The sequence below is a fragment of the Microtus ochrogaster genome, unplaced genomic scaffold, assembly GCF_000317375.1.
Source record: "Microtus ochrogaster isolate Prairie Vole_2 unplaced genomic scaffold, MicOch1.0 UNK29, whole genome shotgun sequence".
NCBI lineage: Eukaryota > Metazoa > Chordata > Mammalia > Rodentia > Cricetidae > Microtus > Microtus ochrogaster.
Genome location: NW_004949127.1, coordinates 3,126,388 through 3,140,881, shown reverse-complemented (window position 1 = coordinate 3,140,881; position 14,494 = coordinate 3,126,388). Strand labels below are relative to the sequence as shown.

Sequence of the window (14,494 nt, the reverse complement as noted above, 5' to 3'; positions counted from 1 at the left end):
TCTGTGGAGGACTGTCTAGATTAGGTTAGCCCATGGGCTAGTCTGTGGAGGACTGTCTAGATCAGGTTAGCTCATGGGCATGTCTGTGGAGGACTATCTAGATCAGGTTAGCTCATGGGGAAGTCAGTGGAGGACTGTCTAGATCAGGTTAGCCCATGGGCTAGTCAGTGGAGGACTGTCTTAATTATTAACTACTGGAAAGACGCAGCCTGAAAGTGGGGAACACCACTTTTTGGGCTTAGGTCGTGAACTGTGTAAGAGGAGAGAATGTGAGCAGGGGGCACACTCAGGCATGTATTCATTATTCTCCGCTCTTGGCCACGGAAGTGACCAGCTACTTCAAGTTGCTCCTCTGTGGCTCCCTGCAGTGATGGACTGTGGCCTGGAATCGTGATCCAAGGAAACTACCTTCTCCCTTAAAGTTGCCTCTGTTGGGATATATATTTTAATGAAAGCAACAGAATAAAAACTGGAACAAGAACCCAGTGATAATTATCTCTTTATTTCTACTAGTCAAGATAATTTTACCAGTAAGTGATAGCCGAGACAGGAAAGTCCCCATTACCCATCAATATGACCTTATTAAACTGGGAGAATTTAGTCATTCATCCAGTGTTAGCCACCCAAACTACAAAATGATGGAAGGTGTTGGATGAAAGGGTTTGAAGTTTCCTTGTGACATTTGGTAAATATGAAAGATAATATGAAACCTAAGTTTTAAAACCCAGGCATTGGCTGTTCTGATTTCATATGACTTTCCCAAATGACCCCATAAACCACAACATATAAAAAAGGATGCATAAAATAATATGTTGGAAGAGATACAATCACATACGAATGCATTTGGAAAAACATTTTAACCGTGAAAAATCTGATAGTGTTGACTAAAAACTCTACCAGCAGAATCAAACCAAAGAGGAAAGGAAAAAGTGAAGACACTTTCAAGACATTAAGCTCAAGAGAAACAGGATCAGGGTCCTGGAGAGAAATGCTAAACATACCAACACTGGTGTCAAATTCAGAGCTCACATTAAAAAGACAAAACAAAGCTCCCTGGAAGAGGGTGGGCATTGTTTTGGTTGAAGTGCCTAAAGCATCTGTATTCATTACCATATGTCAGCAGAAATAAAACGGGCTTTTGTCAAGGAAGAAGACGCAAACATCCTTAATTCTCATGAATGATCTTCCCACGAAAGTGAAAAGAGACAATGCTTATGAGAGAGCCTTGCTATGTAATAGAAATCTCCATTATAGCCAGGAAGTCACTGCTAGTTTCCATTAGGAACCATATTCCCCCCAAAGAGACTTACTCTGTCTTTACTTTTAAAATGTTTGTTTATACGTGGTGTATGCTTGTGGTGGCTCATGGTAGGGGACCAAAGGTCAACTCTTGTTGTCTTCCTCTAGGGCCTCTTTCTCTATTTTTTATTTTTGAGATTATAATATAATCACAACATTCCTCCCTCCAAACCCTTCCACATACTGCTCCCTTTCAAATGTATGGCCTCTTTTTTCATTCCTTGTTATTGCATGTATGTATGTGTAAATACACACATATGTATTCCTAACTATAGCCTGCTCAATCTGTATAATGTCATGCATATGTATGCTTTCAGGACCGATTATTGAGCATGGGATAAGCAGTTGGTGTGCTCTTCCCCGGGGAACTGCTCTCAGCACTTTCTTTGCCTGCAGTTCTTCATGGAGGGTTGAGGCCTTGCCGGCGGGCTTTCCCCGACTGCTTTGACATGTCTGTTGATGTTGTCCTTGTTCAGCTCATGTTAGGGCAGTCATGTTGGTGAGTCTTTATGTGTGTAGCTTCTCACATTACTAGGAGACACAACCTCACAGCAAACTCTTGTCTGGCTCTTACAATCTTTCTGCTTCTTCCTCTGATGTTCCCTGAGCCTCAGGTATGAAGTCCTTTACTTTTCAAGGTAGGTTCTTGCTGAACTTGGGGGTATCCTTCCAGCTAGACTGGCTGGCTGGGAAGCTCCCAAGAGCCTCTCTGCTTCCCCAGCCTCCTTGACACTTAGATTTCAGACACATGCCACCGAGCCAGGCTTTTCTGAGAGCTGGGATCCAACTCAGGTTCTAATGCTTGCAAAGAAAATGTTTTACCCACTAAACCATCTTCCCAGCCCTTCTAAACAAAAGAGAATTTCTCTGTTATTTCTGGAGGGTGTTAAACAAAACAGGTATTCATTTGGGGGAGCTAATACTTCGTGATTTTTATTTCTAGGCAGTATAAATATAATACTATGGCAAATACGAGCTTTCAATTATAATAGTCTAATAGGCAACACAGATGTTTTCCCTGAATTTTATTATGTTCATAAAAGTATCACAACATAAGCAACAGCAATATTGCAAAATAACAGTTTGTCGTGGCCAATAGCTAGCGGTAGCCTAATGAAAACGAAAGCTTCACGTGAGAAGAGGCAGCGTCCCCCATACAGAGCGCCAACCCCAAAGGAGATGTGAAACCATTTCATTAAATTTTCTGTTTTTAAGTATGTGATTTTATAGGTAGTATTTATTTATTGATCAAGCGGGACTATAATTAGATGAATTAAATGGTTACTCACCTAGTAAATCCGAGGCTCTCAAATTTTCTTTTAGAAATACAAAGGAAATGATGGCACTCCCTGCAAAGAAAATGGCCATGAGTAGTAGTTCCAATATATATATAAAAAGTATTATTCAGTGCAATATGAAAGAAATTGAGCATTTAACGTTTTTGCTTCACCGTTGGCAGTTGTGGCTGTAAATTCCATGATGGAAGAAGACACACAGGGCTGAACAAGAGCAACGAGAGCGCCTGCTTCCTGGCTGGCTTCCTTCGTAAGCTTACTGAATGAAATTGGGTAGGAAAGCAGAGCTGGAAGAAAGAAGGGAGGACGGAGGAGAGAAGCAGAGGGAAAAGGATGAAATAGAAGACAGGAAGAGCTAGAAAGGCAGGAGAAGCCAGGAGGAAACTAAAGGAAGCAGCGAATGACTAAAATTTACATATTTATAGCATATCCCACACTAAAGCCATCAGCTCCCGCATCCCTCCAAATCTCCTTGTCCAGGGCTCCTCTCTCCTTCAGACAGCACAGCCCGCAGGCTGCTGGACCCAAGGTTGCACCGCGTCTGTCATCAACACCCTGGTCACTGCTTGTGCTTGTGCCTCTGTATAATAGCACAGTAGAAATCTGTCTTGACATCCCACTCTTCCCTCTCTCCACACTGCCAGGGGACCTTTCGAAAACGCCACGCTCACGGAAATCTGCAGCTTTAGCACTCTAATGGCTTCACAGGGCAACAACCTGAGCTGCTGGCCGTGGCCTTCAAGGACAGCGGGGACTTCTCTCCTGCCGCCTTCCTCACATTTGCCCTCCATTCCCCTTCTGTTTGGTGTCCGTCCTTTCTAAAACACACAATTATAATTCCCAGGCCCACAGTGAGCTTTTGTGCTATGGCTTCTATGGATACAACTGCCCAATCTGTGGTCAAATCTAGATTCAGGATGGCGGCCAGATCCGGACTGAGCTGGACATCTACCCCTGGGATAGTTTGCATGTAGATTTCCATTGGTCTATCCTGGGATAGCTGGACATCTACCCCAGGATAGTTTGTATGTGGTTTTTCATTGGTCTATCCTGGGATAGTTTGTGTGTGGTTTTTCATTGGTCTATCCTGGGATAGTTTGTGTGTGGTTTTTCATTGGTCTATCCTGGGATAGTTTGTGTGTGGTTTTTCATTGATCTATCCTGGGATAGCTGGACATCTACCCCGGGATAGTTTGTGTGTGGTTTTTCATTGACCTGAGACTTATTGCCATCACCCCTTTATTCTGCCTGTGTCTTTACTCTTCCGAGAAAGGCTCATACTGCTGGACTCTCAAAGCTGAGCCAGGGTCTGCTGCTATGGCCTCTGGTCAAGAAGGCAGTTAGACTTTTGAGCTGTTCCTTTTGTAGATTTGTTCCTTGATAAACTGGAAAACTCCAAATTGCAATCACAAAAACAATATACAGTGTAATCTGGATTTTAAAGTTTTATTTGAAAATTTAGCCGAGTTTTTAAAATTAAAAACAGAGGAAAGAATGCTTTTATAAAAACAAAACACTGTAATGCCCATGGCCCTACCACTGTCGGGTTTATGGTAATATCCATGGTGCCTGTTGCCATAGAAGGCCGTAAGGATGCCTGGGGTCTGGGCCACCACCTCGGCCCGTATCCTAGAGCCACCCTGCAGACCTGAGTGGCCTGTGCCGCCACCAGGGGCCATGGTGACATTCAGGCCTGGACTGCTTCTGAGGACTGTGTCTTGGTGAATGGTCCTACTGAAGCCGGGGTCTGTGTTAATGTCCATGTCCCGTATTGCCACCAAAGGTTACAAGGATGCCTAAGTTCTCTAGCCATGTTGGGATCTAAGGGACATGCCGCCACTGGGGTCATGATGTCATCAGTGCCAGAGCTGCTGCTGAGTGCCATAGCTGGGTCCGTGGCCTACTGTAGCCAGGGTCTGTGCTGACATTCATAGAAGGGTCTGTTGCCATAGAAGGCCGAGTGGCCACCTGGGGCCATGTTGGTGTTCTAGGACCACCCTGCAGGCAGCAAGGCCATGATGATCTGAGTGGCTTGCCACCTGGGACCATGGTGACATCCGCAAAGGGAAACCCGAAAAGAAATGATAAAAGTAAAACAAAACAAAACAAAGCCCCCAAACAACTGCAGGCCTACATCCAGGGCTTTGAGTTGGCTCACCCAACATCTACCCCATCTATGACCTGCTGGAGCACGTGACGCGACTGATCCTGTGGAACCGTATCTGCAGGATCTCCAGAAGTTTCGGTGACGGTCAGAATTGATGGCGATTGTTCAGAGGCCGCGAACCTGACCAACATGTTACACAATGGGCGTTTGCAAGCGAAGCAGTTTGAACAGAACACTCCACTGCAGGGTACACTGAAGTTCTCAGTGCCGCTAAGATGAACGAGGAGGTGATAGACAGGCAGGAAAGACGGAAGAGGGAAGAGGATTTTTAATTGTTATTGCTTGCTTGTTTTTTTTTAGCTGATATTCTTGTTTGTATTTTTTGTCTTTTTTATTTTACTTTTATTATTTCTTTGTGGGTTTTCCATTGTGGGAAACACTGTAGGGGTGAGGGGCAGATATGGAAGTACTGGGGGATGGGTGGGATTGGGGTGCACGATGTGAAATTCCCTAAGAATCAATAAAAATTATGTTTCAAAAAAGTACTATTATTTAGAAAAAAGTGCAGTTGGTATGTCGATGTTTTTAACCCTCTCACTTGAGAACAAACTGTAGAACACTGTTTTCTCAGCTACTATGGAAGCAGCAGTTTGCTATGTCACTAAGAATTCTTCATAGAGATAATTTTAATGTCTCTATAATGACCCATTGTGTGGATGTCACTGTCACATTTTGAATATGATTATGCCTGGTGTTCTGGTGACTTGTTTAAAACAAAACCACCATGTTTTCTCTTTACATAAGCGGAGATGCTCATACGCTGCCCATCCTGATGCTCACTTGAGTTAATCTTCGCTCTTGCATGTATATGAATTTCTATCCTAAGATAGAAATAATTCTAGGAAACCACCAGCATCCTGTGTTCGGAGCCTTAGAAAGGCGTGAGGAACAACGCCTTTACAAGCTGCATCCGTTCACTGGCTTCTTACAAACCTGGGCAAAGAATGTCTCTATCTGGAAAGAGATAGATTAACAATGAAAAACAAGCACCATGTGACCGCACTAAAATATAGTGGTGTGTCCCATGCGACAATCCTGGAGATGGTGATTTCACAGCCAGGAGTTGCATTTAGGTGGGAAATTCTGCTTCCACAGAACAATAGGGATAGCTACTTAGTCTAAATGCTGTGAATGTGAAACTAAGTTACAAGGAGGCTGGGCCTTTCCTCTCTAGTTTAGTCATCTGAGAAACACCGGTGTTGCAACTGAGCAATTGTAGAACCGGCACTTCCTCCCCTGCCCAAGGCTCTTTCTTGAACACTGCTTCCCTGGAGGTCAGAAAGGACAGATTCCCTTTTCCTTTGTTGCTAAACCACAGCTTCATAAATAATCTATCTTTCATAGGGAAGTGGCATGTGGGAGATAATTTTATTGCTTCTAGCCAAAAGGATATGACTGTAATAAAAACTTAGAATATGTGGCATGCATTGAGCTGTATCAACTGCCACAGAATGGTTATGCTTTATGAAACCAATGTGCTCTTTTTCCTCACTAAAGGAATTTAGATTTGAATGCACTTCTATACTTATCCACTTACCTGTTTTAAGGAAACATGAAATTTTTCTAGAAAGGGTGTGTGTGTGTGTGTGTGTGTGTGTGTGTGGTGTTATTCTTGTATTTGCACAGAGAGACCAGAGGGGCTGATGTTGGGTTCTTTCTGCTATCATTTTCCACCATGTTTAAAAAAATATATTCATTTTATTTTAAATTACGTGTGTGTGTGTGCGCGCACGCGCGCGCACATGAGGGCAGATGCTAGCAGAGAGCAGTGGTGTCAGCTCACTTGAAGCCGTCCAGAGTTACAGGCAGCTGTGAGCTGCCTGATGTAGGTGGTGGAAAACCAGCTCAGGGCTGTGCAAAAGCGGTGTATGCTCTGAACTGCTGAGCCATTTCTCAAGCCCTCTGCCACAGTTGTTGAGACAGACTCTCTGACTGAACCTAGATCTCATTGTTTCAGCTAGACTAGCTGTTGGGGAGCCCCTGGGATCCGTCCCCTCGCCTCACCCCTCATGCAGGGGTTCTGGATGTGCAGCCTATACCCGCACGTTGTTTTAGTGGGTGCTCGTGATCGGAACCATCTCCCCAGCCCCTCTGCTAGGTTTTTACATAGGATAAGACATCTATTTAGAAAAGTAATAAAAATAACGTGCTACCATGATAAATTTATTTTTAACTCATGTGTATGCAGCTATGGGTGAAATATGAGCTGTACCGAGCAAACCAACAGTATCTGAACAACAGCTAATGGCATGACTTCCTAGTAGAGTAGTGAATTTTTAAAATGAGCAAAAATAGATCAAAGTACTCCCATACATCCTTGCAAACAGAGACCTGCCCAGCTCAACCTATAACCATTGCCTAATAAACCAGAGCAGGACTGATCACGATATTTTTATTCCCACTGTATAATTTAACATTCAAAATTTGGAAGAGCATTTAAACATCAATAATCTTAAAAAGCATCTAAATAGCACAGCTGCAGGTCTGCAGCAGGGGTAATTAAACCATAGCCTGGGGCTTTCCTTCAGCAAATTTATTCTGGGGTGGAGGCACACTAGGCCAGAAGTTCTTGGCTGTCCAAGACAGAGAGAATGCTCATTGAGGTTGCTGTTTAATTGCTAGGTACCTTTATGGTGTGTGTGTGTGTGTGACTGTGTGTGTGTGTAAGGAAAGCCAGGAGGAGACTATATGCTTTCTAGGAACTCAGTAGTGTCAGAGAGTTAACAACGCCCCACCATTCAGACAGGTGTTTTTCCTAAGTGGGAAATGTTTGCAGAATCTGACACCTCTTTCCTCCAAGCTGATCAGCTACTGATAGTGGATGATGCTATTGCAGTTGCTCAGAGGATCGTCTGCTCTTGGGGGGCCTGAGCTGAACTGAGCGGTCTTCATCACCCTTAAGAAAATTCTCAGTTAGGAAGTTGGAGCGAGGCTGCTTCGTGAAGATCTGTAAAGACAACTGGAATTGGCCAGAATGACTTTCAAAATGTCACTGAAGGTGAAAACTAGAAGTCCCCTTGGGGAACCCTGGGCTGGGGCTGCAGAGGGTAGCAGGGTGCTGTGCTGGGGAGGGAGGGTGGGACAAGCTTGGAGCAGCACCCAAGCCAGCACGACCTCTCATTTCTCAGGCTGCTGAGACGAAGCACGCGGTTGCCAGGGGCCCACTATGCACATGCAATTGCCCAGGGCTTTAAGGGCACGTGGATGAAGCCAGGCCTTTTGCAAGTTTTAAAGGTGGCTCTACAGATATGAGCCAAGAGACAGGGATCTGTTTTCTGTGATAACTGGGGTCTGAGGGTGAAGGCAGGACGGAGAGTGCCAGGAGCAGATATCTGCACACACCATCCTTTCCTTATAACAGACAGTTCAGGAGCACTCACCGGAGGAAAAGAAACTCAACCGTGTAGCAGTAAATGGATGGCCACAAATACAGACACCCACAAAGTACAAGGCAAAGTCTAGCTTCAGCAGTCAGAACAGAGGCGAGGCCATGAGACTCACTGCTGACCGGAAGCAGTGGATTTGTTACCCTGCTGCATAGTGGCTGCTGTTGGGGGTTGATGGCATGTGTGTGGAAAGTGATCTCATGATCATCTCCTGAACACTGAACTGCTCACATTCTTTGATCTGTATCTGGGAATCTGTCTTAAGGTAGCAATTAAAAAAAACGGAGAGAGTCAAACCTATCATTACAAAATTACGATTCCATCATAGAAAACTAGAATAGTCTAAGTATCACAGTCAGTAAAAATTATGTTGGAAAATTATAACGATAAGAAAAAGTATTCATATTGTAATATTTTAAAAATAGAAAATTGTTCTTTACATGATTATGATGTAAAATATGCAGTCAACAATGTTGATTTTTCTTCTTGGTAAAGATATATTTTTAATAATTTAAATTATGTAAACATGTACATGTGTATGCATGTGTCTGTGTGTGGGTATGTGCACATGGGTAAAGGTGCCCCTGGATACAGAGGTATTGGATTCCCCTGGAGCTGGAATTACAGATAATGGTTGTGACTTGCCCAATGTGGGTTTTGGAAACCTGGGTCCTCTGCAAGAGGACCTGAGCCATTTCTCCAGCCCAGCGGCATCTATGCTGTGGAGAATTCTGCATGGAACAGTTACTCCCAGGAGACAGGCATTGCTATACTTTATAAATGAAGAAGCATGGAGCGAAAGAGGGTAAGCTCACTGCCCAGTGTCACAGGGAGACTGTGTAGACAGGCCAGAATCACAATAGTCACGGTGTCTGTTTAAAATCCATCAGAGGTTACACCACAGGCACAATATTCCCATGAGCCAGGAGGAATATACTTTAACACTCTTTTGCATAATGTAGTGATCACAATTAATAATATTAGTGCGTAATTTTAAATGGTTAGATTTTAAATGTTCTTAACAAAATAGATTGGTGAATTGACAGATATGTTAACTATCTGACTTGATCTTTCTACAAAACATCACTTTGTACTTTATACAAAATATACAATTGTTGTTCATTAATTAAAAATGTAATTTAATTATAAAAATTAACTTTAAAATGAGAAACTGTACCAAAATATAAACTTTTTATAGGAGCTATGGTGGGGCAAATTTTTTTGGGGGGGGGTTTGAGACAGGGTTTCTCTATAGCTTTGGTGCCTGCTCGGAACTAGTTCTTGTAGACCAGGCTGGCCTCAACCTCCCAGAGATCCGCCTGCCTCTGCCTCCCGAGTGCTGGGATTAAAGGTGTGCACCACCACCGCCCGGCCCTGGGGCAAAAATCTTGGTATGGGTATTGTCCATAAGGAGGAAAGACACAAAAACTTCTAATAATCAAAATTGCATATCCAAGGGCAGTTTATATATTTCCTTAACCTTGAAATTCCAGTGTTCTTTGGTCAGGTGATAATTAACAAATTTAAAATTTGTCTGTGAGTCATTTGTTTTCTTTTGACCATCATGAGTCACTTAGGTTAGCAATCAGAATAGAGATTCATTCTGCCCAAGGTTGACATGAGACAACCGAGATACACACACACACACACACACACACACACACACACACACACACGTGTGTGTGCGTGTGCATTCCGATTTACAGTTCTAATAAAAACAGATAAGCGCCAAGCACATTTTTTGTGGCTTCAGCCAGTCTCAGAAGTAGGTTGCACCCTGAACCGCTGCTGGCTTCCCTGTTCTTTCTGATTTATGGAGAAATCAGCCCCTACCTCTGCCTGTGTTCGCTTCTCTGACATCACTCAGCACACAAGGCTCAGCACAAGATGGGCTGTTACTACGGAAGAGTTACTTCCTGTAATGTGGTCAAGAGTTGTGTTCTGAGGTTCATAAAAAGTCAGGAGTGGGAGTGGAGGGAGGAAGAGAGACAGAGGCAGAGAGTGACAGTTATACAATGTCTGACTTGGGTTTATTTCTACAATTAAGCACAAAGCTTCATTCACAGCCTCAAAGGCAGAGTCAGATCTTTGTGTTTTTGCAATAATAGATAAATGAGAGGCTGGGGAGATGGCTCAGTGGTTAAGAGCACTTGCTGCTCTTACAGAGGACCTGGGTGCAGTTCCCAGCTCCCACATGGTGGCTCACAATGTCTGTAACTCCTGTTATGAACTCTGACCTCTCAGCCTCCTGGTTCCTTTGTGGTATACAGACATATATGCAGGCAAACACTCATATACATGGAATAAAAATGAAGACATCTTTTAAAAAAATAAAAAGGAATACATAAAATGTTTGTTCCATTTTAAATTTGTAACATTTTTTTTGTGTTCTTCCTGTTAAACTGTTCCCCCGAACAATACCTTTTAATCAAAAGGTTAGCAGTAAGAAACTTCAAAAACTATTCAAATGTACAGAGGGCTATGCTTTTTTAAAAATAATTTTGGTCACCTTTACTTACTCTGCTCCATTTTTAACTCTTTAGTTCCAGTTTTACTTTGGTGGTGCCAGGAAAACCAGTACCATGCCACAACCTATATCCACTGTTTTGAAAAGATAAAGTTAATCTAAGGTTAACACACTCACAAACATGCACACAAGCACACTCTTACACACTTTGGTGCAAGGTATAAATCCTAGTACTTACAGGAGCCAATTATGTGATGTCTAAAGGAGAAAAAAACAAAGGCTGTGGTGAGGGGTGGGGGGCTGTGGTGAGGGGTGGGGGGCTGTGGTGAGGGGAGTGGGGGGCTGTGGTTTTGGGGGCGCTGTGGTGATGATGAGGAGTAGTGGTTATCAGAAACTACATAAGATCCGTGAAAATTCCAGTAATGATTCAACCTAGTTAACTGCAAGTCTAGTGCTACCAAATTGGACTTATTCTTTTATTTTTGGCTTTTTTTTTGACAGGTTTTTTTTTCTGTGCAACAGCTCTGGCTGTCCTGGAACTTGTTTTGTAGATCAGGCTGGGCTTGAACTCACAGAGCTCCACTTGCTTCTGCCCGGCCTCCAAGTGCCAGGATTAAAGGCACACACAACCACCAAAAGGCCCAAATTAGGTTTTAAGGAATAGTTTGTGTGACATGGTCTAATTTTTAGACATAGGGACATCAATTCATGTCCCTTAAAAACACTGATTGACTCCAACAATACAAAGCACTGGCCAGTTCTAGTAACAGGCACCACGTAGGAAATACTGGTGTGTGACCTTTGGCCTAGTCTACGAGTGAGAAAGAATTTCATCAATTTTCATTCCCAGGACATTCAACTTATTGTTTTCACTTCTATGATCTTAGGGAATAGTGTATGTTGATAATATGGGAAGCAGAAGGCAAGAACAGTAAAAAAAATAAAAAAAATTCTTTGTTAAAAATACCTCAAAGTCTGAAACAAAAGAATGTATTTACATGATAATGCTACAAACAGAACCTAGCAAGTAAATGTCTGGCTTGTGGTTTCTGGCCACTAAATGGCGGCTTCATTGCACTGATGGAAAACAAACCACCGAACACTTCCCTGTCAGCCACAATCAGGCCTCACTCCTGTGGACACAGTGAGCGTGCTCATGGGCTCGGCCGCTCGAGCCACACCGGAGCTCTCTTCTGTAATCATCACCTCCAGCTGTAGAACTTCTGGGGGAAAAGTACATCCATTGCAATGTTCCCCAGGGAGTTAGGATGGGAGGCTCCGAGCATGCGACAATCGGAGAAGCATTTTCTTGTGCAGAGCAAGGTTGTCCTGTCATCTACGCTGGTGGGGCTGAAATGTGTCGAGAAACTCATTTAGATGAAAAACGTTATACTTTATAACAAAGACTAACTAACAATTGCTCAGATGGTGATTTGCATAATTCTAGATGAGGAAATTACCTGGATTAAGAACAGTAATCCTTTCTTTGCTACATTGTTCTTGGCATGCATTAGACCTGAAAAGACTCTAAAAATAAAAAAATAAAAAGGTAAAAATACCATCACTGACAATGTTAATTCTGTATTATAAATTTAATAGCCTATTACTTCATCATGAACAATTTGTCTAGAAATAGTTTGTGGCATTCTCAAAAAATAAAAAGGATGGGTGAAAAGAGGTTTCAAATAAAGCTTTAGATTCAGCAATGCATTTTGAGTGTGTGAGCAGACATAAAATTAAAACGTCAGAGCCTTAGTCCACACGGTTTATATAAGCTGGGTTGGGGAGAAATGTACTGAGGAAAAATACAAGCCAGGTGGAAAGGAGATATTTTCTGTATATTTCAAGCACTAGAACCAATATCCATGTGAAATGTTGTCATGGCATCCATGAGGGCTTAGGACTGTGGAGAGCTGATCACGCAGGTGCTAAGCTTGTTGCTCCCAAGGACAGAGACTCTGTAGCATCGAGGCTTATACAACACTACATGTCACTTGCTCATTGGTCTGCCTGCGTTTCCTCTCGTTTGTTTCTAATAAAAATCTTGGAGACTGAAGTTCCTGCTTGACTTGACTGCTCTGGAATTTCAAGACCCCAGCAGGGCTTACGTGTTGCACTCTGACCATCCCCAAATGGGCTGTAGACAGTTCCCTGAGGGTTTCTCCACAGAACCAGGGAAACACATGAAACAAAAGAGACTCCCACACAGGTCAAGGGCTTGGATGAGTTATGACAGCTATCTGATTAGGGGAGTCAGAAAGAGCACAGGCTCAGGTCTGACGCTCGCTACCCTCTTAGTAGTTTATCAGCTCCCAGCCTTAACCCAAATTAGTTGGGTGATGATTGGTTTTAATTTCTGAGGAAATTATTCTGTGGCCAGTGAGAGCTTGCTGCTACTAAACGTTTGTTCAATAGGAAACTCTGAGTATTTGCTCTCATATAATTCCTTCTGAATTCAATCCATCTCTTCCTTCCGTTCACCTTAGCCATGACTGAGAGTAGTGGTCTGTTTGTGTATCTCACACAGCACTTGACATGGTGGACACTCAGTATCCATTTCTCACCTTTAACAGTGTATCACTGGAAGCATCGTCAATATGTACATTGTGAAAAGATCTATCTTCTAGGCTTGAAGTCAGTGTGCTCTAAGCATGGAACTGAAAAGGAGCGTTGGTGCCTCCTACCCACTCCGTCTCTGGAGCCCGGAATCAGTCTCCTTCCGAACTCTGCTGCTTATCCCCCTACAAGAAGTTGACTATACTGAGTGAGGTTCCCTCTGAATCTCCTCAATTCCATATAACCTCAACTTCCGGATTGTAGGTAACTTCCTTATTTTTAACTATCTCTAAATGTTTACATATAGCATAGAACTTAGTTATGGAGGTATAAAGTGGACAACAATGAAGAGTGAGGCCATATTTTGTAGATGTATGAATGGTCTAACTCATCCTCTGGGATAAGCTTAGGAACTTCCTAGCCTTCACGGGAGTGAATATTCTTGAGTGTCTTGCAGTGAACTGACTAGTCATTGTACAACATCAGAAACTGAAATCTTCAGGTGGAGAATGGCAGGTAAGAGTATATGCTGTTCTTACAGAAGGCCTGAGCTCTGCTCTTAGAACCCGTTTGGGTGTATCCGTGTGTGTTGGGGGGTATGTCTTCACAGTCACCTGTAACTCCAATTTCAAGGGTCCAATGTCTATACCTCTGTAGGCACTTGCACTCATATGCACATATCTGTACCTCTCCCCCTTATAAATTAAACCTTAAAATTAATAAATAGGAATTAAATTTTTAAAAGCACGTAGGCCCTTTTCATCAGTATTCAAACCCAGACCAGTTCTGCAGGCTGTGTTGTAGGAGTTTCTTGTGTCAGGCTCTCTTGGATGGTAAGCAATGTGACACACAGTCCCCAGGGTCTCATGTTGGATGGTGAAGCAGACACTTGGGTCATTGTGGGCATCTGGAGTAGTGTTGAAGGGCAAGTGTAGGTCAGGCCATTGTGCACAACTGTGCAGTTGTATACGTTGCTCAGCACACTGAGACTCCAGATGTATTTCTCAGGATGGCCATGAAAATTCACAGATGGGCAGAAATAAAATATCACACGGAGGGGTCATCTTTTTCTAATTCACAAAATTCCATCGTGCAAATGGGAAGTGGCTTTGTGTGGAATGTGAAGATTGCTTAACTCAGTCTAGGAGACAGGAAAGGCCTCCCGAGGATGGAGGGCTACCCAGACTGAAAGGATTGGCATGTCAAAAATCATTAAAATTCCACAGTATATCTCTTCTCTTCTCTTCTCTTCTCTTCTCTTCTCTTCTCTTCTCTTCTCTTCTCTTCTCTCCTCTCCTCTCCTCTCCTCTCCTCTCCTCTCCTC

General features: G+C 43.1%; 1 protein-coding gene across 1 annotated transcript in view; it reads right to left on the bottom strand.

Moving 5' to 3' along the window:
- The window catches only part of Nipal2 (NIPA like domain containing 2), a 90,632-nt gene that overhangs the window by 40,980 nt on the left and 35,158 nt on the right, over positions 1-14,494 (bottom strand). Inside the window, exon 4 of the mRNA XM_013354117.2 lies at positions 2,589-2,648. Within this exon, the coding sequence (XP_013209571.1) occupies positions 2,589-2,648 (60 nt within the window). The remainder of the gene's footprint in view (positions 1-2,588; positions 2,649-14,494) is intronic.